The sequence below is a fragment of the Ahaetulla prasina genome, chromosome 1 (genome assembly GCF_028640845.1).
Source record: "Ahaetulla prasina isolate Xishuangbanna chromosome 1, ASM2864084v1, whole genome shotgun sequence".
NCBI classification, from domain to species: Eukaryota; Metazoa; Chordata; class Lepidosauria; order Squamata; family Colubridae; genus Ahaetulla; species Ahaetulla prasina.
The window spans coordinates 322,720,061-322,746,217 of record NC_080539.1 but is presented as its reverse complement, the minus strand read 5'-3'; the positions used below and the strand labels follow the sequence as shown (position 1 = coordinate 322,746,217).

Below are 26,157 nucleotides of genomic sequence, written 5' to 3'. Positions count from 1 at the left end.
CACTGGACAAACCACGCCCTTCTCGTGGGCTCCGCGCCCAATGATTGGACCACTTATTTTCCCAGCCCCCGCCCCTAAACACATTTTTCCTCTCGTGATTGGTCTCTCCTCCGCTTCCGCCTCTGGGGTCCTGCTTGCCGCTCGGCAGCGAATGAAGTCGCTCTCCTCTTCCTCTGGGAGCGCCTTCTCCTCACAAAAGGGCGAGGCCAGCCCGGCTTCGGGCCAAGGGCGCGCCGTCCCCGCCTCAGAGTGACGTACCGGCCTGTGATTGGCGAAGGCTCCCGGCTGGGTTTCCGGTGCGATAAAGCAGCCCTGGGACGGGCGGTGGTTGGGTTTCTAGGTGGCTGCTGTCCGAGCCGGCAAGATGAAGCGCAGCGGCGAGAAGGTGGGCGGGCAACCTCGTGCCAACGGCTGCAGCCTCCCAGCGAACGGTTGCGGTCGGAAAAACGGTTACGTACGAAGCTTCGCCGGGCCCGAGACCCACGGCCAGGTAAGGCGGTGGTCGGGAGCATCTGTACGAAGGCGCGCCAGCCTGGATGCCTCTTGAGGGTGGCGGAGGCCTGGTCGGCTCTCGCTCCCAGTCAAGAGGCCTCGGGCCGGGCCGGGCCGGGCTGGGCTGTGCCTTGGTGGAATCCCTCGCTGTCAGTCGCGCGGCCGGGAGCGAGGAAAGGATGGCCTTGAGCGGTCGGCTTCCTCGTTGACTGTTTTCTGCCCTCGTTTCCTGGTGCGACGAGGCGGCTTGGCGTCTCCTCGCTTTTGACCCTTTTTTCAGAGGGAAAAAGTTTCCCTTCCCGGTTTCTCCTCCACCCCCCCCCCACCCCCACCCCAATTGGCTGTAGGTGTACTTGGCACGTTGAACCATAAAATAACAGGCTGCCCACAGAGGCTGCCATGGTTTGTGCTTCTGCAAACCATGCTTCTGTTGTGCAAACAAATGTTGCCTTTTCTAAGGCTAACTATGGCAGTGTAGGTCATGAATATGCTGGGAATGAAGAGTGCAAGACAGGGGTCCCCAACCTTGGCAACTTTAAGTCTGGAGGACTTCAACTCCCAGAATTCCCCAGCTAGCTTTGCTGGCTGGGGTATTCTGGGAGTTGAAGTCCCCCAGGCTTAAAGTTGCCAAGGTTGGGGACCCCTCGTGTAAGATGTTCCAATGTTGTATCGCTGGTATGGAACTTACGGCTTATTTCTAGAACTCCTGCTAAAATATCCACTGTACTTTATTGTGTAGGCAGAGGCTTGATTTATGGCTGGCATGTCACTTTCTCCCATAATCCCGGGAAACATTTTGTAACTTGTGCACATAGATGGTTTTCTTCTGGGCAAACTTATTAATGCAACAGTAGCTTGCGTGATGTTGTAATGAGGCTTATATGAGATTAATAGATAGTTTTAAATTACGTTTTCGCAAGATAACTTCAGGTACTTAATGACTTTTCATACAATGACTATGGCTGCAGAAGACCCCTTTCAGGAGTTTTCAGAAATGTTTAAATATGAGTGTAATGAAGGGCTTTTTAAAAGACTTCTGCGACAGAAAAAAATCTGCTAAATTTGAGCATAATTTTAATCATAGCTGTAGATGATTCTTCCACACTTTAATTTTTCAAACACTAATGGAAGTTACAAAAAAGTTAGAGAGGCTTACTTAAGTAACATAATTCAAAACAGTATGCACTTAAAAATTCTTTTGTCAGTTAGCTTATTAGTTTTGTTTATAGGGAGAGTGACATTCTATCCTGCTATTCTTTTCTTCATTCTTTATTTCATTTGGTCTGTCCAAATATTAATGTTCAAAAATTGTGTTTGCACAAAAACCAAGGTTATAAATTTAAATGTTAAAATCATACCCTGAAATGAAATCAAACAGTATTTTCCTCCTCTCTATTTTTAAGTGGGAATGCCTGCCAACAAAATTAGCAAAAATTATTGTCCCCAGTCAAATGGAAGTTCTCATTCAGACTTCTTCATAAAGCTTCCTAGATTTTCACAGAGTTGAAACTTACCCACTCCTGCAAAAAATAATACATTTAAAAGTTTCAGCCTGGTTGGGCTTTTCTTTTTTCTTTTTCACCATAGCTTCTTTGGCAAATTACAACTGTAGCTGATTAAGGATAGAAAGTGTTAGAAAATTTGCAGATAACACAAAAATATCATCTTAGAGACCAATATCGATATACAGCTTGATAGACCTGAACAATCAATCCATGAACTGCATTGCTTCCCGGTAAGATTCCAGGTGCAATTCAAGGTGCTGCTTACCACTTATAAAGTGTTTCATAGAATGGGGCCAGGATCACTGTTAGGAAATTGTTATTGCCCAACTAGTTGGTCAGGAAATATATAAACCAACATTATGTGTTTGTAGCTAAAAGTATTATGTAGCTTTAAAAACAAGGAAAGAAGCAACCTAGAACTAAGGAGAAATTTCCTGACAGAACAATTAATAAGTGGAACGACTTGCCTGCAGAAGTTGTGAATGCTCCAACACTGGAAATTTTTAAGAAAATGTTGGATAACCATCTGTCTGAGATGGGTAGAGTTTCCTGCCTGGGCAGGGGGTTGGACTAGAAGGCCTCCAAGGTCCCTTCCAACTCTGTTGTTATATTATATATACTGTGTTGCATCATCATGTATCCTGAGCCCTGTAGCCAATGTACTTAAGGAAAGCTGGATTATGGTTTGTTTGAATACTACACTATTTTACCTGCTGATATGCTGTAACTGTGTATTTGATCTCTATGCATGATCATTGCTTGATCATAGCTACTTATTGCTTGTCTAATATTTATTGACTGTTTTTTTATATTGAACTTTGTTCCTGAATAAAACTAAAGATGACCTGTTTTATTGTATTTTTCTACAACTGCTAAGAAGACTCTATATTTGAAAAATATCCCTGGACTGATCTTTGTCTCACTTTATATGTGTATGACTTAGATGGTTTTTTGAACTATAATTTTGCTATTTCCCTAAACCCAGTTTGTTTGTATATTAACTGTTATTGTCCACAATCATTCTCAGTCGCTTTCATGCTTAAACTCAAAGGGTAATCTGCTCAATAACACACAACATCGGTTGTGAGATAAGACTATCCTTAACAATCACCTTTCTTCAGTTGCTTCTGCTCAGCTAACTATATCTTGAGTCAGTGGGCATATTCCAGCTCCCATTTATTAAACAGTGCTGTCCGGCAGACTAGGGAACTGGGTCTTTTTTGTTGTAGTGCCTGCCTTGTGGAATATAGCACAATTGCAATAGCACTTACACTTACATACAGTTCCATGGTGCTTTATGGCACTCTGAGAAGTTTATTAATGTCAGCAAACTGCCCCCGACAATCTGGATCCTCATTTTACAAACTCGGAAGGATGGAAGGCTGAGTCAACCTTGAGCCGGTCAAGATTGAGCTCCTGGCATTGGGAGAATTAGCCTCTAATATTGCATTTTAACCAATGCACCACCATGGTCCCACACCCTGAGATTTCTTTGGCCTCAACTCTTTTGGCATTTTGTAAATCCTTGATGACCTGGATGTTCCCCAATGCAAGGGACCCATAGCTTAGAAAAGCTTATTGTTGTGATTTTCTTTGGCATGACATGATTTAGAGAGCCACCCAGAGTCATGATTGGAAGATGGTTAATTATTATAGTAATTGATATAGTAATTATCAATTACTATAATAAACCAACAAATTTGATTTGATTTCAGCAGGATATAGATATAATAAACAAGGAAATAGATTGAAGAAACTCCTTTGGAAGTGGGTAGATTTTCTTGTGTGGAAGTATTTAAACATAAGATGGGTGGTCATCTATTTGGGAATTCCTACATTGGGAAAGAAGTTAAACAAATGCTCTCCAAAGTCCCTTGAACATTTTTCTTCTGTTATTTGTGAAACCAGAACTGTACATGAGTGTTCAGAAAAACAATCATAATAACCATTATAAACACTGTAACTCCACTTCTCTATTCGTTGCATTTTATTTACATTGTACAGAAAATGAAGATAGTCAAAACTGGAAGAAATTTATTTCCACAGTCTTATCAATCATCTAATCTTCCTGATACAGGTTATATTACTACACTTATCCAAGATCAAACGATTGATTATAGACATTGAGGCAGCATCACCTCTTAGCAGCATAATAGAACTTCTCCAGGATAATTTATCCTCAGCTTGGCTTTTTAGACCTTCCAATGGTACACACATAGCTGCTGTATCAGGTCTAGCCCCCTTGTTGCTGTTCATCCTCTTGTCTTTTATTCTACTTTTCCCAAATGGCTATTGATATACTGACCTAGTATTCTTCCTCCATTCCATTTGACTACTGCCCAAATTAAATGATAATAAAATTTCACTCACGCAGTTCTTATGAGAATTAAGCAATAGTAAATTTAAAGCTACCAAATTGAACATGCAAAATCCAGTTATAGATTATAGCATAGATTTACCAAAGTTTCTTCTGCCATCTGATGATCCTCCAAATTTTACAACCCACAGCTAGTGGCTTGCTCTTATCCCAATGTTATTTACACATGTATTCTTAATTGGTCTTGGAAGCTATTCAAACTATGAGTTTCCAAAACATTTGACCGCTTGTCTTCCTTTCAGAGCTATATATTAACAAACCATTAAATAGATAACATCATCCCAGTTGACTGCTCCCTGTTGGATTGACTTCTGTAATTGCAGATTTTTAGTTGTGCGGTTATTCTTTATCTAACTCCCCAGGAGCCAGTGGCACTCAGTTTAAGTCTTATAATAATGATAAGTCTGTGGTCCAAAAGGCTAAAATCCATGATAGATAAAAACTTAATCATTCTAAAAGAAATCATTTCAAAAGCAAGTTCTTCGAGATTACATTATTATTTGCAATCCTTAAAGAAAATATAGGGGAAGCAGTTTACAACAAAAATGCCATAAGATCACCTAAAAACAAAAAATATGCACATCCTTTTATCAGTTAACCCAATTAATTATGAAATTCTATTGTGAAAACAAAATAACTCAAAGTGGCACAACCCCCAGTAATTTACATATTGAATTAATATAAATCATCTAAATATATCACACATATATTCAAATGACAGAATATCCCAGTATCCATAAACATTTTCTGGTGTAAAATATTGTAAAACCTGTGCTAAATATCATCTTTGATTAGCAGAAAAATAGCCTTAAAAAACTGGTACGTTATTCACATTTCTTGAATCCAGGCCTGATATGTGATTTTTGAGACTCTCAGTATATTCTTTTAGATGTTCCCTATGCCTTTCATAACCTCCGTTTGTCAAAAATGGTCAATTCCACAATTTTGGAGTATAACTCAAAATTAATACAAAAATATTTACCCATAAATTTATTTTATATTAGTGCAAGATTTGGAGAGACCTGGCCTATAGAACCACCAAAATGGATGATAATATTATTTTATATCTAATATAAATATTTATATCTCTTTTCTCATGCATTCTTTGGGGTATCCAATACAAATTAGACTTGAGATTTATTTAGCATTTGCAAGATTTTTAAAGACTTGCATCCAGTGATATTCCACCTATTTATTGTATTCATCATTAAATATATTTTCAAGTTTCTAGTATAAAGTAGAATTTTTCCATAAAGTTAAATATTCAAGGCGCCCAGCATCATATCCATTGTATGTCCCAAATACTTGTAATTGCTCTCAAATAAAAAAATGAAAAAGCCATTTGTTGATCCAAATGACTGCCAAGATTCTATTAGAAGTAAATAATACTCTTACAATAAAGCCTATACAGATTAATATTCAATAAAATTCTCATTCCACATAAATGTAAGTGGTAAATGCCCAGTGATTATTTAAAGTCAAATAAATAAAACTTTCCTCATCAAAAAATAATTTTAGCTTAGTTAATGGAAGTCTTCATGGTCTATTCTTCCTGTAGAACATTCCTCAGTATACTTTTTATCTGAAGAAAATAATCTATTTGGAAATAAGTTGGGAATGCTTCTTAAAATTTAAATCAGTTAAGAGTAACATTCATTTTAATAACATTAATTTAGAAATCGCTCTTACCCCGCCAATTAAATGAAATTGCAATTAATATCCATAGAATTCATGGATGTTAGCATTTAGCATATTAATTTCATGTCTTTTAAATTGTTTTTTAATAAACTCAAAAAAATAAAGGAAACACTTAAACAACACAATGTACAGTAGTTGAATGTGCTGACAACACAATCACACAAAAATTATCAATGGAAATCAAATTGAGCAACCCATGGAGGTCTGGATTTGAAGTTACACTCAAAATTAAAGTGGAAAACAACACTACAGGCTGATCCAACTTTGATGTAATGTCCTTAAAACAAGTCAAAATGAGGCTCAGTAGTGCTTGTGGCCTCCATGTGCCTGTATGACCTCCCTACAACACCTGGGCATGCTCCTGATGACGTGGCGGATGATCTCCTGAGGGATCTCTTCCCACACCTGGACTAAAGCATCCCCCAACTCCTGGACAGTCTGTGGTGCAACATGGCGTTGGTGAATGGAGCGAGACATGATGTCTCAATTGGATTCAGGTCTGGGGAACGGGCGGGCCAGTCCATAGCATCAATGCATTTGTCTTGCAGGAACTGCTGACACACTCCAGCCACATGAGGTCTAGCATTGTCTTGCATTAGGAGGAACCCAGGGCCAACCACACCAGCATATGGTCTCACAAGGGGTCTGAAGATCTCATCCCGGTACTTAATGGCAGTCAGGCTACCTCTGGTGAGCACATGGAGGGCTGTGCGGCCCCCTAAAGAATGCCAGTTGGTAAAGTGGACAGTTTGATTTCACAGAAGTGTGATTGACTTGGAGTTACATTGTGTTGTTTAAGTGTTCCCTTTATTTTTTTGAGCAGTGTATATATAACCCCCTAAATTTTAATATATTTTGCACAAATTACAGCTGGGAGGCAAACTCTGCATCAAGTGGGAGATTAAACAGGTTCCTAACCAAAGTGGCTGACAACTTTGCAGGAATTTTGGGGGAAAATTACCATGTCGTAATAGATTTCAATATAGTGCAGACACAAGCAATGAGTATAATTAAACCAGTGTCTTAGACTTTAAAAGAGCTGATTTTAACAAACTCAGAGGTTGGGAAAGAGCCCATGGATGAAAATCTTAAGGGAGAAGTCAACTCAAGAAACTTGGGAAACTGAAAAGTATGATTATAAAAACCCAGTCCAGCTCAATATCATTGAAAAAGAAAAACAAGAAATCCCAGAAGAAACCAGCGTGGTTGCATAAAGAACTCACTTACAAACTAAAAGAGAAAAAGAATAAGTACAAAAAATGGAAAGATGTTTAAGGCAGAATACCATCAAATAGCTTAAACCTGCAAAGATGAAGTCAGGAAAGCCAAGGCTCAGAATGAAGTAACACTTGCAACAAATGTCAAAAATAATAAAGTTACTTTCGGCGCATAAAAAACCCAGAAAAAAGTCAAAGAAACAATAGGTCCACTAACGGGAGAAGATAGCAAGAAATAACAGACAATAGAGAGAAAGCAGAACTGCTTAATTCATTCTTTGCATCTGTCTTCACACAAAAATAAAATACAACCCAACTTACCAAAACAAAGCCATAGAAGATATATTAGAAATGTAAATTAAAATAAGCAAGAAAAAGATAAGAGAATACCTGTCAACTCTAAACAAATTCAAATCATTGGGTCCTAACAGATTACATCCCAGAGTTCTGAAGGAACTGGTAGTGTGATCTTGGAACCATTGTACCATGTCTTTCAAAGTTTTTGGAGTACTGGGGAACTACCTGGGGACTGGAATTGGCTGACCATCTCAGCCTGCTGAGCCTCCAGGCACTGGTACCCGGCCTTGCACTCCCGCATGTCTTACCTCTACTTGGAAAACCTATGCTAGTAGTCCTCAGTGAGGTGCTTCTTCTCAGCCTCCTTCTCAGTCAGATCCAATTTGAACTGAGCTGTTTTGCCAACTCTTTCTCATGGTGGCTGCTTAGCTCCAACAAGTTCTTCCTGCAGGCGGCTTCCGGTGGCTCCGCTTCGTTAATGGAGGGCTATTTCAGACCGCCAGTTCTGTGTGATTCTGTAGAGCTGTTTAGACAGCGTTAATCTGCTGTCAGCAGCTTGTAAATCTCTACCCTGGGGCAAAGAGGGGGAGTTGAGCATTCGGGCTGAAGTAGAGCCCCCAAGGAAAGCCCCAGGAAGATTTCTGGTGGTTTGTTGGGAACGCTCCTTCTATAACTCGAAAAAAGCTCCAGAATCCAGAACACTTCTGCAAATGGCAGAACAAAACGCAGCGTCCATCTCCGTGACTGAAATGGATTACTGAAGGATTGCTAACACGGAAAGAGCTGAAAACAGGAGTGCTGGCATTTGATTGTAAGATGATTTTAACTCCCTGACAGAGAAGGTATTCGTATTCAAGAGTGGAGATGATGAAAGATGGCGTTTTGTGTCTTGAAAGTGAAAGCTAAGCTAAGCGAAAGCTAAGGAAATGCTTATTACAACTGCTGGCGTGGAACCTTTAAGAAGAATATAACAAGATATTTTTTTTAAAAATGGAAATTTTTTTTAAATCTCTTTTTTTTATTATCTTTTTCTTACAGTGTTTAAGAAAAGCTTATTGAATTTTTTTTTTCTTTTTTTTTCTTTTTCTTGGTATTACTTAGTTTAAAAATGGCCTTTAAGCAAAGAGATTTAACCACTTCTAAAATATTGGAAATTTCTTCACTTCAGATACGGAAAATGAAAGAAGATATTAAAGAAAGTCTAAGGAATTTTTTACAGGAGCTTATGGAGGCTCATCTTTCAGAAATAGATCAAAAATTTAATGAAATGGAGAAAGAAATACTGGATTTTAAAGATATGGTAGAAGAGCAGAGGAGGGAGATGAACAAATTAAAGGAATCAATTACCCCATTATTGTTATCTAGTACTCAGACAGAAGAAAGACTGGATGAACTTAATCAAATTAATTTAGATTTGCAAAGGAAAATAGATGAAGTTCAAATTAATTTGAATTTAGAAAATAAAACAGATGATATTCAGGTTAAGGTAGATAAGGCAGATGAAGAAAGGGTTATATTACAATATAAATTAATGGAATATGCTATAAGGGTAAGGGGTTTAAGAGAATGTAAAGAGGAAAATTTGAAAGAGATTTTTATTCAGGCCTTTGCTCAGATAGAGGGAGTGGAACAAGAAGATTTTGAAGTTAATATTGAAAAAATTTATCGTGTTAATTCTTGGTTGGCAAGGCAGAAGTGTTTACCGAGAGATGTGGTTATTTATTTTACAAATAAGATTAGGTATGGAATTTTGCAAGCATTTTATAAAAATAAATTTCAAATATTAGGACAAGATATAATAATGATGAAGGAAATTCCTCCTATAATGTTAAGAAAGAGAAAAGAATTTGCCTTTTTAGTGGATGAGCTTAAGAAACATCAGATATATTTTAGATGGGAGGTTCCAGCTGGTTTAACAGTGAATTATAAAGGAAGAAAGTATTTTCTCAATACAGTTTGTAAAGCACGAGATTTCTACACTAATGTATTAAAGATTGGGAACGCTTTATTAATAGATGTTAAGTTGAATGGTGAATAGATGGTGGAAAATGTGTAAGACAGAAGAAGGGGAGGGAGAATGTTTAATTTTATTATATATGATTATGGTTAATTTTTGTAAATGATTTATTTTGGATATAAATGTGTAATTTTAGGGGTACTATTTGATATATTTGAGGTATAAAGGAATAGGAAGATGGAATATTGTTTAACTTTGGAGGATAGATAGTAAAATTTAGGAATTTGGATTAAATATTATATTTAAGAGATGGATGTAATGTTGTTATATGGCTAATTAGAATTTAATTGTTATAATAGATATATTTTGGATAAGTTATAGGTGTAATCTTAATAATATTATTTGATATAAGCAAGGTAAAGTGAAGATTTTAATTATTACAATTGATATATTGGATATTTGTAATATTATTTGATGTATATAAATGTCAAAGATGTGAAAAGATGGACTATTGTTTACCCTTGAAGGTTGGACAGAAAAATTTAAGAAATTAAGCTGGAAATATGAACTATTCCTGAGAGACTGCTTAAGGAAGAAAGACATTTTAGAAGAACCCTTGGTGAATATTGGAAGATGGAACGTTGTTTTGATATTGATTGATGAAGGTTGGATATTAAAAACTATGTACTTTATTCAAGAACAAACACTAACTCAATCGGAAATTTCTGAGAACTCTAGGAGTGGAATGGTCTGATATATAATGGATTGGAAGAAATGTATTTTCTTTGTTTCTGGAAGGGAAGTTGAGGTTTTAAGGAGTGACTATGGATTATGATTTGTGTTATATTTTAATTTTTGTTGTTAGTTTTATACCCTGTATTCGGTTCTGGGAAGTCCCGGGGGGTGGGGGGAGGAAGGGGAAGGGACGGGGTGGGGGGATGAGGGTAGAAAATGGATTGATAGTTAATGTACAAAGATGATTGAAGATGTATAATTAATGTAAGATTGGAGCTGCCTGGCTACCACTTCAGAATGATGGGAAAGAAGAAAGTAGAAGAGAGAAGGAGGTAGGAAAGAAGAGGAGGAAGAGGAAAGGAAGGAAGAGGGATAGAAGAGGGAGAAGAAAGGAGTAGGGAGGAAGGAGGAGAGGATGTAGTTAAGAGAGGGGGAGGATGGTTGTGGAAAGTAGAAGAAGGTAGAGAAGGGAAGAGAGTTAAAGGAAGGGGGTGGTGACCGGGCAGGTCCGATTAATTGTATATGATGGTACATTAAATATGTTATTGGATATGAATGTTAAAATAAAACTTTTTTATTAAAAAAACAACAAGTTCTTCCTGTTTAAAATTATGGATTTAGTGGTCCCTGAGGTCGGAAAGGTTGGTGACCCCTGATCTAGATAAGGGAATAGAAGGGGAACTCATCAAATTTGCAGATGACACTAAGCTGTCAGGAATAGCCAATACCCTAGAAGAAGTGCTCAAGTTCCAAATGGATCTCAACAGACTTGAACATTGGCCGCTATCTAGCAAAATGAAATCCAATATAGAAAAAAGGTTTTCTTTTAGGCAAAAAAACCCAATTGTACAGTTACAGATTACATGAAACCTGGCTCAATAGCAGTAAGAGTGGACAATCACTTAAATATGAGCTAGCAATGTGCAATAGCAGCCAAAAAAGTCAATGCAATTCTAGACTATTAATAGAGGGATAGAATCAAGTTCTCGTGAAGTATTACTACTGCTTTATAAAGCCTTAGCAAAGACCACACTTGGAATACTGCATCCAGTTTGGTCACCACAATATAAAACACACATTGAGATCTGGAAAGAGTGCAGAGACAAGCAACTAGGGAACAAGATTAGAGACAAGATTAGGGAACTGAAGACTAATCTAGGAAGGGTAATGTGCTGTTTTTTTCTTGTTTTCTTATAGAGTAGAGTAGAATAGAATAGAATAGATTAGATTAGATTAGATTTTTTTATTGGCCAAGAGTGATTGGACGCACAAATGTCTTATTGATTGTTTGAGATGTTTCTCCAGGTGTTCCTTTTTTATTATTTATTTTATTTTATTTTATTTATTTGATTTTTTATACCGCCCTTCTCCCGAAGGACTCAGGGCGGTTCACAACCAACATAAAACACAATTATAAATAGAATTAAAAAACATTTTAAAAATCTTATTCAAATTGGCAAACCCCATTTAAAAACTATAATAAAAGTGATAAAATCCCCAATTTAAAACTCATAAAATACTTTATGAGAAAAGTATCGTCTGTATGTACCGGATCCTTACTTTTAGTTGTAGTTGTGGAATGCTATAGTTTCTAGATACTGCATCACAGTTTCTGCTATGACAAACAAATCAGAGGAACACCTATGGAATCATCACTCTTAGTACTCATAGCAGATTGTATCATCATTTAAAAGAGACAATAAAAAAGTTAAGAACTGAAACAAAGGCAAAAAGACATTATGTACAGTAATCAACACCCAAATGAGTAAATCAAACAAGCAATCAAGCAGAAAACAATACTCTAATCAAAGAACTTTCAAGGAGAAAACATACCCCCACCAACATTAGCAAGGCAAGCTAATCCCAAATTCATTACCACTGATGTTACTTAGTTAGACAATGAAATATCTGCAAACAACCATACTCCGAGAGCACCAAAAATTCTACAGTTGAAGCCTAAGTTACTGTATATATTTTCTATAATTGCAGGTGTCCAAAGTATACTATAAAAATATTCAAGTAGCAATTGGTGGGAAAAAAATGTCTGGGAATGAAAGAGAAGGTGGCTGCTTTTTCTTGCAGTGTTTTTTTTTTCCTTTTTTGTTTTGTTGTCTTATTTTTTAAAAAAAACAACAAGTTCTTCCTGTTTAAAATTATGGATTTAGTGGTCCCTGAGGTCGGAAAGGTTGGTGACCCCTGATCTAGATAAGGGAATAGAAGGGGAACTCATCAAATTTGCAGATGACACTAAGCTGTCAGGAATAGCCAATACCCTAGAAGAAGTGCTCAAGTTCCAAATGGATCTCAACAGACTTGAACATTGGCCGCTATCTAGCAAAATGAAATCCAATATAGAAAAAAGGTTTTCTTTTAGGCAAAAAAACCCAATTGTACAGTTACAGATTACATGAAACCTGGCTCAATAGCAGTAAGAGTGGACAATCACTTAAATATGAGCTAGCAATGTGCAATAGCAGCCAAAAAAGTCAATGCAATTCTAGACTATTAATAGAGGGATAGAATCAAGTTCTCGTGAAGTATTACTACTGCTTTATAAAGCCTTAGCAAAGACCACACTTGGAATACTGCATCCAGTTTGGTCACCACAATATAAAACACACATTGAGATCTGGAAAGAGTGCAGAGACAAGCAACTAGGGAACAAGATTAGAGACAAGATTAGGGAACTGAAGACTAATCTAGGAAGGGTAATGTGCTGTTTTTTTCTTGTTTTCTTATAGAGTAGAGTAGAATAGAATAGAATAGATTAGATTAGATTAGATTTTTTTATTGGCCAAGAGTGATTGGACGCACAAATGTCTTATTGATTGTTTGAGATGTTTCTCCAGGTGTTCCTTTTTTATTATTTATTTTATTTTATTTTATTTATTTGATTTTTTATACCGCCCTTCTCCCGAAGGACTCAGGGCGGTTCACAACCAACATAAAACACAATTATAAATAGAATTAAAAAACATTTTAAAAATCTTATTCAAATTGGCAAACCCCATTTAAAAACTATAATAAAAGTGATAAAATCCCCAATTTAAAACTCATAAAATACTTTATGAGAAAAGTATCGTCTGTATGTACCGGATCCTTACTTTTAGTTGTAGTTGTGGAATGCTATAGTTTCTAGATACTGCATCACAGTTTCTGCTATGACAAACAAATCAGAGGAACACCTATGGAATCATCACTCTTAGTACTCATAGCAGATTGTATCATCATTTAAAAGAGACAATAAAAAAGTTAAGAACTGAAACAAAGGCAAAAAGACATTATGTACAGTAATCAACACCCAAATGAGTAAATCAAACAAGCAATCAAGCAGAAAACAATACTCTAATCAAAGAACTTTCAAGGAGAAAACATACCCCCACCAACATTAGCAAGGCAAGCTAATCCCAAATTCATTACCACTGATGTTACTTAGTTAGACAATGAAATATCTGCAAACAACCATACTCCGAGAGCACCAAAAATTCTACAGTTGAAGCCTAAGTTACTGTATATATTTTCTATAATTGCAGGTGTCCAAAGTATACTATAAAAATATCAAGTAGCAATTGGTGGGAAAAAAATGTCTGGGAATGAAAGAGAAGGTGGCTGCTTTTTCTTGCAGTGTTTTTTTTTTCCTTTTTTGTTTTGTTGTCTTATTTTTTAAAAAAAAAAATTGAAACCATATTTTCATTCTCATATAAAGTTCATGTATTTTTCCTGTTTTTGCTTTTTTGCTTTCTTCTTGTTTTTTCCTTGTTTCACTCAAAAAAAAAAAAAATCCATACCAGGAAAGATTAATTATGTACGGAAATAATTTCTGCACAAAGACAGCTATTTCATATCCAACAAAATGCTTACAACAATTATCTATGTTGGCACTAAGAGATATGAAGACTAAACTCAACTGTACTGAAGAAAAAAACTTTGAATTTATCAACAAATCAGAAAAACGGTTGGCTTGTAAATTAAGAAAAGAAGAAAAAGGGGGTGATCTTAAAGCTATTATTACTATTGCAGTCATGCTGGAATCTTAAAGCTGCAAGAGGAAGATGGAATTTTATTGGAAAATTATGTTATACAATAAACTTTACATCAGTATTACTATAATTTGTATGAAAGGCAGGGCTTTTTCCTGAAAAAATAGAATGTTACTTTGAAAAGCAAAATTTACCATGACTTGCAGATATACAAAGACAGATTATGAATTATCCTGGAGTGTGACAATAATGGAAATTTTACAAGTTATAAAAAGATCACACCAGAAAAGGCACATGGACTCTCAGGAATTATTATTGATTTTTTGAAAATGAGTATTTATAACTCCTTCAGAATACATTGACTTATATCATACAATATAAGAGCATTTGCCAGAATCATGGAAAGAAGACAGCATTTCATTAATAGCCATAGAGGGACAAGACTTAAACCTAACTAAAAATTGTAGACCTATAATCACTACTGAATATGACTATAAAATATTTAAAATGATATTTGCTGATAGACTGAAAACAGTCCTACAATAATTTATTCATTGTGACCAATATGAATTCTTACCAAAAGATATCTGAAAGATAATGTAAGGGCAGGTTTAGATATTATAGAATACTTGGAACAACACAACAAAAACAAGCAATATTAATTTTCTTACAGTAGATACAGAAAAAGCTTTTTATATTCTTGATTGGTCTTTCCTGTTTAAAATTCTAGAAGCTATGGTTTTTTGTAAGTTTATAACATGGATAAAATCAGCATATACCTCACAGAAAGCACAAATTATTTTAAACGTAAATTTAACAATACCCTTTGAGAGTAAATAAAGAACCACACAAGAATGCTCCTTATCCCCACTACTGTTTACATTGCTCTTGGAATATTTGAATAGAGATATTCAAATAGCTGTGTTCCAATATCTCAGGGGTTGCCACAAAGAAGAGGGAGTTCTCCAAAGCACCTGAGGGTAGAACAAGAAGTAATGGGTGGAAACTGATCAAAGAAAGAAGCAACTTAGAACTAAGGAGAAATTTCCTGACAGTTAGAACAATTAATAAGTGGAACGACTTGCCTGCAGAAGTTGTGAATGCTCCAACACTGGAATTTTTAAGAAAATGTTGGATAACCATCTGACTGAGATGGTGTAGGGTTTCCTGCCTGGGCAGGGGGTTGGACTAGAAGGCCTCCAAGGTCCCTTCCAACTCTGTTGTTATATTATATTATATTATATTATATTATATTATATTATATTATATTATATTATATTATATTATATTATATTATATTATATTATATTATATTATATTATATTATATTATATTATATTTATATTATATTATATTATATTATATTATATTATATTATATTATATTATATTATATTATATTATATTATATTATATTATATTATATTATATTATATTAGCCAAGATGAGGGGATAATAGGGGTAAAGACATTTAAAAAAGACAAAGATTGAGAGCGTTTGTAACTGATGTATTGGTATTGGAAAATATGTTGAAAAGGAATTGTCAATGAGAAAACTAAAATAATTTGGTACGCTAGCTGGCTTGATTAACAAACAAAAAATAAATACGTTAATAAAAATATGAAGTTATAGCATCAAGTAGAATTGATGAATAGAACAAGTTTTAAGGTTGAGAAAAAAGTGAAATACTTGGATGTTAACTTTACAAACATGCTAGTCTCAAAATTTAACTGGATAAAATAATGTATGGTTTTGAGTAGGATAAAAGTGCATTTGAAGTTGAATTATGTACTAAAGATCAAGTAATAATGAACATCTTATTGTTAAAAGGTATAAACTTCTGTTGAGATTAGAAACAGGATGAACAATAAGGTGGGTTACAAATGTTGTATATAGTATACAAATGCAGCAGTGGGAAAACATGTGAACCAAGGAGTTCAGTTTTACACTATGTTACAATCTGAAAGAGAATCTGTATAAAATAATGTATAGACGGTATTTGTCACTAGACAATTTGAAAATATATATAATGGAATTTCTAACACATAAACACCAGGAACGGACTTTTTACCACTTTTGGTGGACTTGTAAAAACATTAATAATTACGGGACTGAAGTACATATATTTAAAAAAAATTGAAGGTCAGTATACAGTTCAGACCTGAAGCATTTCTTTTAGAACTGATGGACAAAAGTTTGGAAAAATTGCATGGTACTTTGTCCTCATATGTGATAATAGCAGCAAGGTCTTCTATAAGCCCAAAGTTGGAAGGTTTCAATGATACTTAAAATGGAAGGGTGGTTGATAAAGCTGATGGAGTTAACTGGGATGACTAAAATGATGACTGATTAGAGAAAAGATAATGGCTAAATTTAATACCAATTAGAGGAATCTTGTGAACTTTCTGCACAAAATAGAAAAAATGAAATCATAAGATACGGATTTTGAATATCAGTGAAGAGTAGAGTAGAATAGAATAGAATAGAATAGAATAGAATAGAATAGAATAGAATAGAATAGAATAGAATAGAATAGAATAGAATTTTATTGGCCAAGTGTGATTGGACACACAAGGAATTTGTCTTGGTGCATATGCTCTCAGTGTACATAAAAGAAAAGATACGTTCATCAAGGTACAACATTTACAACACAATTGATGATCAATATATCAATATAAATCATAAGGATTGCCAGCAACAAGTTATAGTCATACAGTCATAAGTGGAAAGAGATTGGTGATGGGAACTATGAAACGATTAATAGTAGTGCAGATTCAGTAAATAGTCTGACAGTGTTGAGGGAATTATTTGTTTAGCAAAGTGATGGCCTTCGGGAAAAAACTGTTTTTGTGTCTAGTTGTTCTGGTGTGCAGTGCTCTATAGCGTCGTTTTGAGGGTAGGAGTTGAAACAGTTTATGTCCAGGATGCGAGGGATCTGCAAATATTTTCACGGCTCTCTTCTTGATTCGTGCAGTATACAGGTCCTCAATGGAAGGCAAGTTGGTAACAATTATTTTTTCTGCAGTTCTAATTATCCTCTGAAGTCTGTGTTTTTCTTGTTGGGTTGCAGAACCGAACCAGACAGTTATAGAGGTGCAAATGACAGACTCAATAATTCCTCTGTAGAACTGGATCAGCAGCTCCTTGGCAGTTTGAGCTTACTGAGTTGGCGCAGAAAGAACATTCTTTGTTGTCCTTTTTTAATGATGTTTTTGATGTTAGCTGTCCATTTGAGATCTTGCGATATGATAGAACCCAGAAATTTGAAGGTTTCTACTGTTGATACTGTGTTGTCAAGTATTGTGAGAGGTGGAAGTATGGAAGGGTTTTTCCTAAAATCTACCACCATTTCTACGGTTTTGAGTGTGTTCAGTTCCAGATTGTTTTGGTTGCACCACAAGGCTAGTCGTTCGACCTCTCGTCTATATGCGGATTCGTCATTGTCTCGAATGAGACCAATCACTGTTGTGTCATCTGCGAACTTCAGTAGCTTAACAAATGGATCATTGGAGATGCAGTCATTGGTATACAGAGAAGAGAAGTGGGAGAGCACACAGCCTTGGGGGCCCTGTGCTAATTGTACAGGTATTTGATGTGATCTTGCTTAGCTTCACCTGCTGCTTCCTGTTTGTTAGGAAGCTTGTGATCCACTTACAAGTCTGTTCCGGTACCTGTAGCTGGTTTAGCTTAGTTAGAAGAATGTCTGGAATGATGGTATTGAATGCTGCACTAAAGTCTACAAAAGGACCCTTGCATAGGTCTTTGGAGACTCAAGATGTTGTAGGATGTAGTGCAGAGCCATATTAACAGCATCATCTGTTGATCTATTTGCTCGGTATGCAAATTGCAAGGGGTCTAAAAGCGGATTCGTGATGGTTTTCAGGTAGGAAAGCACTAGCCTTTCAAAGGTTTTCATGACTACAGATGTTAGAGCAACTGGTCTGTAGTCGTTCAGTTCCTTGATGGTGGGCTTCTTTGGCACTGGGATGATGGTAGAGCGTTTGAAGCAAGAAGGAACATAGCACATCTCTAGTGATTTATTGAAAATATGGGTGAAGATGGGGGCCAATTGGTCAGCACAGACTTTTAAGCAAGAAGGAGTTATCTTGTCTGGGCCTGGAGCTTTTCCTGGCTTTTGTCTGTGAAATAGGTCCCGCACTTCCTTTTCTGTGATCACTAGGGGTTGTGAACCCAATGAAATGGGGTCAGTTGTAGGAGGCTTGACTGTTGTTGCTGTGTCTGAGATGGGGGTTGTGGAGATAGGTGGCTGTAGTTTCCTTTCAAACCTGCAGTAAAACTCATTCAGGTCATCTGCCAGTTGTTGATTACCTTCAGCCTGGGAAGGAGGTTTGCCATAGCGGTGATGTATGTATATATATATATATATATATATATATATATATATATATATATATATATATATATATATATATATATATACATCATTTGGAAACCCGCCCTTATTGACAAACGAGTCCCTAACACGAGGAATGACACCAGACCCACACTCACAAGGTCCACACAGGATGTCACCACCGCACATCCACCCAGAAAGCAGACCCAAACCCACACTGATCATGAAGCACGACCAAGGACCAGAAGCCAGACCGCAGCTGCAACATTGGCCATTTCAAACCCCTCCAATCCATTCATGCAGCAGACTGACACCCACTATGAAGATGTAGCACGACCACAAAGCCAAACAACAGCTATGAAGCTCACCAGCTCAAATCCCCCTGCAGCACAGACTAGACTGAGCACAACCAAGCCCCCACCAACACAGGACACACCCCCAGCCAATCAGAGCACAGAAAAAACCCCATCCAATCAGAGCACAGCCAAGCTCCCACCCAATCAGTTCAAACCCCCACTAGCAGTTAAAAGGAAGAAACAGCTGCGATCACACATTGCTCCCAGAAGCACGAAGCTGAAGCCTGAAGATGACGAATGAGACTTCGTTGAAACGTCGCCAAGACACTTCCAATTTTACACGGGAGAAAACCCGAACAACCAAAGACCTATATATATATATATATATATATATATATATATATATATATATATATATATGTATATAAAGATGGGGGTTACATTATAATTTTAGTGCAAGACCTCAGATTTTATTTTTATTTGCTCTAAAAGAAGTTGGAAGTCATTCTTTTAATGTATTTTTTATTTTACTGAACTTCTGTCTGCTATTTCTCTCTATATTCTGACTTTTCTCTCTCTTACATATTAGTTTTCTGTTAGTTTTTTTAATTTTTTAAAGCTTAAGTTATATTTAAAAAGAAGTAATCTTTGCAATCACCCAGGGAACAAAACAGTTAATATCTTATTATCTATTGTTAATAATACAGGCCTATAGCTTGTACAAGATTTAAAATTTTTACCCAGTTTTAAAATTAATATTATATAAACTATGTAAAAAGATAAAAGCAATTTACCAGATTTTTTATAAATCTCAAATAACATTAGGCTAATAAATCTATAAAAGATTTTTAACATTCAGCAGGAAAGCCACATAGTTGTTAATAATACGTGCTCTTCTAGGGATCCGAACCTGAATAAAATGTTGATGATCAGGAAGATTTATATGGTAGAAAAAGCAATCCTTTGTGCTCACATGCTGTTACTTTGATCTCAGAAACCATAGGTTTTATATCCTGCACAAAGTACAATCAAAACTTGGTGGTTGCCTATGACTGCTGAAATATAATGATTTTCTTGGTAATCACAGTTTTGCATTAGTATCTCTCAAAGTCCCTTTCTTTCCACTTCCTGAACTTAATGCTGCATAAATAGCTTTACAACTGTTATCTAACCTGGCAGCTGTAGCTCAATGTTGTCCCGCAATATAATGGAAAGCCTGTTATTGCTTTTAAACATGATCTGCTCAAGGTGTTGATGCTGCCACTTGTTTTTAATATGGTACTTGATGTTCACTATTCATGTCAATTAATACGCATTGGAAAGCCAGAATTCTGACAAAACAATTTGGTTTTGCAAACTGGTCATTCTTCAATCTCAGAAGGATACAGTGTACTCATCATTCTCAGAATTAACAAAATATCAACTCACAGGGCTTGCTTATGCTGGATTAATGTTTCAGAGAATCATTGTTATGGATTGAAAACCAAATAGAGAATTAAATAATTTGAATTTTTTAAGGAATTGTTCATTTATTTTTTCCTTTTACAATATAAGGTAGTTGCATTAATATAATTCCAAGATTAATATTCTAGTAATACCTAAATATATTAAAAATTTACCATATTTTTTTGTGTATACGACACACTTCTTCCCCCCACAAAAGTGGCTGGAAATGTCTATGCATCTTATAGAGCAAATGTTGCATGGGAGGCCGAAACCAGGCACGTGAAGGCAAAAAATGAGATGTGCGGAAGCTGCGATGGGTTGCAGCGGTCCCTGCAGCCTGGAATAGCTGATCGGGGGTATTTTGAGAGGCCGATCCAACTGCCAATCAGCTCCTTTTGCTTTGGATGTCAGTTGATTCATAAATATTTTCAAGTCATCTTATGAAAAACAGCCCCAAATTTGAATTTAATTAATATTTGTTTTAAAATTAATTTACTGGGTTAAAATGTGATTATTAGCTAATGGGATATTAGGTTCTGAGGTATAATAAGCAAGAAATAATACTAACGGTATTTGTCTCTAAGTAGAATAAGAGTTCAAAGAAAATTGATTACTCCCACATTTTTCTTATATTTTATTGTTTCCTCCAGATTCATCATATTACACATAATGGAGGTTTATATAAGAGATCTTTCAATGAAACTTTTGAAGAAACACCAATGCTGGTTGCTGTGCTGACTTACGTAGGTTATGGTGTGCTCACCCTTTTTGGATATCTTCGAGACTTTCTACGGCAATGGAAAATTGAGAAATGCCATAATGCAACAGAAAGAGATGAACAGAAGGTAATGTTTTGATTTAGAGGCAAAGTAGCAGTTAGTATGCTTGCAGTGAAATGGACCTGTGTTGAAATAGGCAATCATTGTTTTCCAAGTATAATTTTCAATCTACACTAGTCAGCATTAAAACATGGATCAAAACATGCTTAATTGTAGTTTGAAATTTAAAATTATTTAAAATTTAAAATTATTAGTTAAATCATGGTTTGTGATGCTTCAGGCTCATCCTCTTATCCTCTAAAACAGTGGTGGGTTTTAAATTTTTTTACTACCAGTTCTTTGGGTGTGGCTTGATAGGTGTGGCATGGCTTGGTGGGGGTGGCTTGGAGGTGGCAGGGGAAGGATACTGTAAATCTCCATTCCCACCCCAATCCAGGGGAAGGTTACTGCAAAATCCCTATTTTCTCCCAATCAACTGGGACTCAGGAGGCAGAGAATCGATGGGTTGGGGCCAGTCAGAGGTGGTATTTATCGGTTCTCCGAACAATTCAAAATTTCCACTTCTGGTTCTCCAGAACTGGTCAGAACCTGCTGAAACCCACCTCTTCTCTAAAAGTATTCCAAGTCTTACAGTTCTGCCCAATAACATGTGAATTACAGTATATTCTTGCTGCTGGCTGTCAGCTAAGATGAGGTGAAGAAACTAAGTACTTGCCTTTTTGGGGAGGTTTTGGCAGAGGTGAAAATAATACATTTTTGGGTAATTCATTCAAAGAGAGAAAGAGATTCCCTTATTATTGCTTCTCTCATATACACTTGTTTTTTCATGTTTCTTAAAAATAAAGTGCCTTATGTATCATTGTGATGTAAAAAAGAAAAGAAAATATTAGAATTATTTATCATAAAACTCCTCCCTACAGATTTGACCATAATGGTACAATTTATATTTCTTTGCTACTCTATTGAAAATATGTATATAATACTGACTAAAAAAAAACATCCAGCAACGTACTACCAGTTGTATAAAACATCTTTCCTTCCATCATTGTAAAAGAAGTCTTTTAGGCATAATTCATGTGCAAAGAGTCCAAAATGTTCTATTATGATGTTCCAGTACAGGGAGTTCTAGCCAAGGAGACCTTTACATCCTTGACAATAGCAATTTTTCTGAAATTGTGTTAGCAGTTTGTCAGTTTTAGCCCAATACATGGTAATAGTAAGACAAGCCAAAAAAATATATTAATGTTCCAGTTGTTGAGCTGCATTTTCAGTCACAAGGTAACTGTAGCTAACTATTCCCAGAGGTGTTGGATAAAACAATATTTTAGCTTCATTCTAAGAATAAAACTAACTAGTTTCTGATTTTTAAAGCATAACTGAAATGTATACATTTGTTGTCTTGTTGCTTGATTAATAATGCATATTGTGGGTGTTCTGAAAATAAATATATCCTCTTTCTAAGTCAGAAGACTATATATTGTCACAGAGACATCCCCAATAAGCATGCATAAGACAGAGGTTATCTTTTGCAAAGGCATAAGCAGATTTCTCTAACCTTTACTCTCTTAGAGCAGAAGATAGAGAAAAATTTTGCAGTTCTTTTGTAAGACAGATGCTAGTAATTTAAGGTAGGGAAAAGACTTGGCTCTCTTCTTCTCCTCAGGAACTTTAATCCTCAGATAGTAAGTAGTTCAAGAATAATAGAGGCAGAAGGAAAATATTTCAGATAATGATTATTTTGGAAAAGATAGATTTAAAAATTAGCTAGAAATTCCACTTTTGAGTTCTTTATTTTTTTCTCTGTATGATATTAAGGTAAACCTCATTCCTTCGTTTTCATTATTTCTTTTATGGAGGATCTTGCATAGAAATAGAAAAAGGAACAAGCAAATTACCTGATGATCCTGGAGAAAGAAGGAGGAGACAAATAGAAACTAAACTATTGCTTTTCTCTGGTTTGAAAGGAGCCAATATACAGACACAATGAAAGTCATTGTTTATGGTACATGGTGCTAGCATCTGTGGGGGTAGGGGAAAGTTAGAGTGTCCTGTAGTAGAATGGAATTTAAAAGTACTTGGGCAGCCTATAGTGTTACTAGATGCTACATTCAGCTTTAAACGTCACAAGAGATGAGAAGCAAAAGATCTTCTAAGAAAAACAAGACATCTCTGGAATTGTGCATGCCAATGAAAGGTAAATGTCTATGGAGATTCTCAGTCCTCTAGGTCATAGTTGTGCCAAAGGTGCTTTTTTCAAGAAGCAACTGGACTTTCTTATTTTTCTTAGACGATCTTTTGCTGGCTGACTAAGTTCTGTGAATTGTTGATGTGATCTAACCACCTTATTAGCTCCTCTAGTTGGCAACATCACCCAATATCAACAATTCATGTGATGGCTGGTGTTGCTAATTAGAGGAGCTAATGCAGTGAGATCACATCAACAATTCACAGAACTTCGTCAGCAAAATTTGGAAACTAAAACTGGACCCAAATGAGGCCATGGTTTCCTATGATGTAACTTATCTCTTCACCTGCATTCCAACAACTGAAGCTGTCATAGTAGCGAAGAAATAATTTCTACAGGACAACACTTAGGGTGACAGAACCAACCTCAGCCCAGACCACGTATGTGCCATGCTGGACTTCTCTGCCTGACTACTACCTATTTTAACAATGAAGGTTTCAACAGACAAAAATTCAACTGTGCCATGGGTTCACCTGTGTCCCCATTGTGGCCAATCTCTACATGGAAAAGGTAGAAACCAAAGCCCTAAACTTCTTTGTAAGAATTCCACCCACTCACTGATATAAGTATATGGATGATAGTTGGATTAAGATCAAAACACAGGAATTGGAGGTGTTCACCAAACTTATCAATTCTGTGGACAGATACATTAAATTAACACGGGAAGATGTTAAGGAAAATAGTCTAGCCTTCCTGGACTGTGTAGTACACATTAAGGAAGACTTTGAAGTTTATAGAAAACACACAGAGATCAATATTTACATTTTGATTCCCACTACCCACTGCACAAAATGGGAGTTAACAGAAACTTACACCACTGAGCTAAAGACTTGCCTACCAGCAAAGATGGGAAAGAAAAAGAAGGAAGCCCTCAGAACTTGTGGCTATCCCAAGTGGGCCTTTATCAAATCTCATAAAAGACCCAACAGGAGCTCCTCCACAACAGACAAAGAAGAGAACAATAAACTAGCAACGTTGTCACTCCATATGTTGCAGGAATATCGGAAAAGCTCAGGAGGAACTTCAGCCAACACAACATACATGCACACTTCAAACCCAAGAATACACTAAGGCAGAAGCTTGTCCACCCCAAGGATAAAACATTCAAACACAAACTGAGCAACGTGGTATATGTATACAGTATTCACTGTGCACAGTGAACCATGTGCAGATCTGTACATTGGGGAAACAAAGCAACCACTTCATAAACACATGGCACAACATAAGAGTACAAACCCATCAGGAAAGATTCAACAGTCCATCTGCATTTAAAACACAAATGCCACTCTTTTGAAACAGCAAAGTCCACATTTTGAACAGAGAGGACCGCTGGTTTGAAAGAGGGGCCAAAGAGGCTATCTATGTCAAAATTGAACAACCCTCTCTCAACAGAGGGGGAGGGATACGACATCATCTAGGTATTTCTAGTCTACAACATAGTCCTTTCAATAGTTTCAAGAAGGCTTCACACCCATTTGCACCACTCAGGTGACCCTGATGACACAGATAAACCTCCAAGTGGTGTAAGCGACCTACTAAATAAATGCTAATGACTAGCTGTCTGCAAGGAGTATAAATCGTTCCATTCCCCACCATCCAATCAGAGTTAAAGAAGCTTCTTGATGAGAAGCAAAAAGTCTTCAAAGAAAAACCAGAAAATTCAGTTGCGTCTTGAAAAACGTTCTTATGGGCCAATGAAATATTTTATTGTGTGTATCTCAAAATGCTTTGGTTCACCATTTAGATAGAAATTTTTCCCAGAAAAGCACAGCATATTTTGCAGGCTTGGAAGGTCAAGAGCTGGATCAGTCTGCCATGTTCAATCTATCTCATAGGTTTTACATTTCTGTCCATGATCATCTTTCGCTTTGGAGATATTTAATTGAAGCTAGATTATAGAGAAGGATTAGAGACTTGACCAGGAACAAGTCTTGGTACCTTGCAACTCTGAAGGACAAGTTACCAACTTCTCTTTGTTTGTCTTTGCAGCAGCGAGTAACAGGTAGTAGCAGAATGTGTGGGATACGTTTGGCTATATTAGGAATGTTGATGCTTGATGTTAGCTTTATTTGTGTCTGTTTCACACTGAAAATGAATTGTTTCATTTGTATGACAAAATGTATAATATAACCAAAAAAAAAACCCCATTTTTTTATGAAGGCTTTGTAGCCAACCAGTAGTACCTGTTTTGTTTATGTTTTTAATATTATTTATAGACTTGTTTCTGAATTAGATGGTCTTAAAAACTGTTCATGGAATATCTTGCTGCAGTATTACTGTAATGTTAACAAAAGGATTTACAAATAACACTTAAAATGCCACATTTCAATTAATAGAGCATTTAGGAGAAGAGTCGTCTCAGACAGCTGCCTAGCCACTTTGAGCGGCCTAACCACTTGAGAGTTAGCCATCTTAAAGGAATTTCTGGGTGACAATTTGAAAAAAGAGCTTAACTATCCTAAATCTCCATATTCACATCCTGCATTTTTCATTCCTAAGGGAAATGTTCTGTTAAAATTGCCTGACTATGAAGTCCTAAAGCCTCTATCTGGTACATCCCTTGTACAATCTCCAGAATGCCCTTCTTTTCATAGACTTGGATTTGAGAAGTACAAAAAGGGCATGAATATTTTAGTATTGGACACTCGTTATGCCAAATTTGAATACATAGTAAAGCCTTGAGCTTGGTAAATTTCAGACTTTTCTCCAGATTTGTGAATAAAATATTTTCTGTTTTTGACAAATACATGGTGGTACTTAGAAACGTAGTGAACTTTTGG

The 26,157-nt window shown here is 36.2% G+C and overlaps 1 protein-coding gene across 1 annotated transcript in view; it reads left to right on the top strand.

Annotated features, from left to right (window-relative positions):
• The first annotated feature begins 280 nt into the window (after window positions 1-280).
• Window positions 281-26,157, top strand: part of SPTLC2 (serine palmitoyltransferase long chain base subunit 2) — a 58,957-nt gene continuing 33,080 nt past the window's right edge. Inside the window, exons 1-2 of the mRNA XM_058162446.1 lie at window positions 281-490; window positions 21,004-21,198. Of these exons, the coding sequence (XP_058018429.1) occupies window positions 365-490; window positions 21,004-21,198 (321 nt within the window). The 5' untranslated portion in view covers window positions 281-364. The remainder of the gene's footprint in view (window positions 491-21,003; window positions 21,199-26,157) is intronic.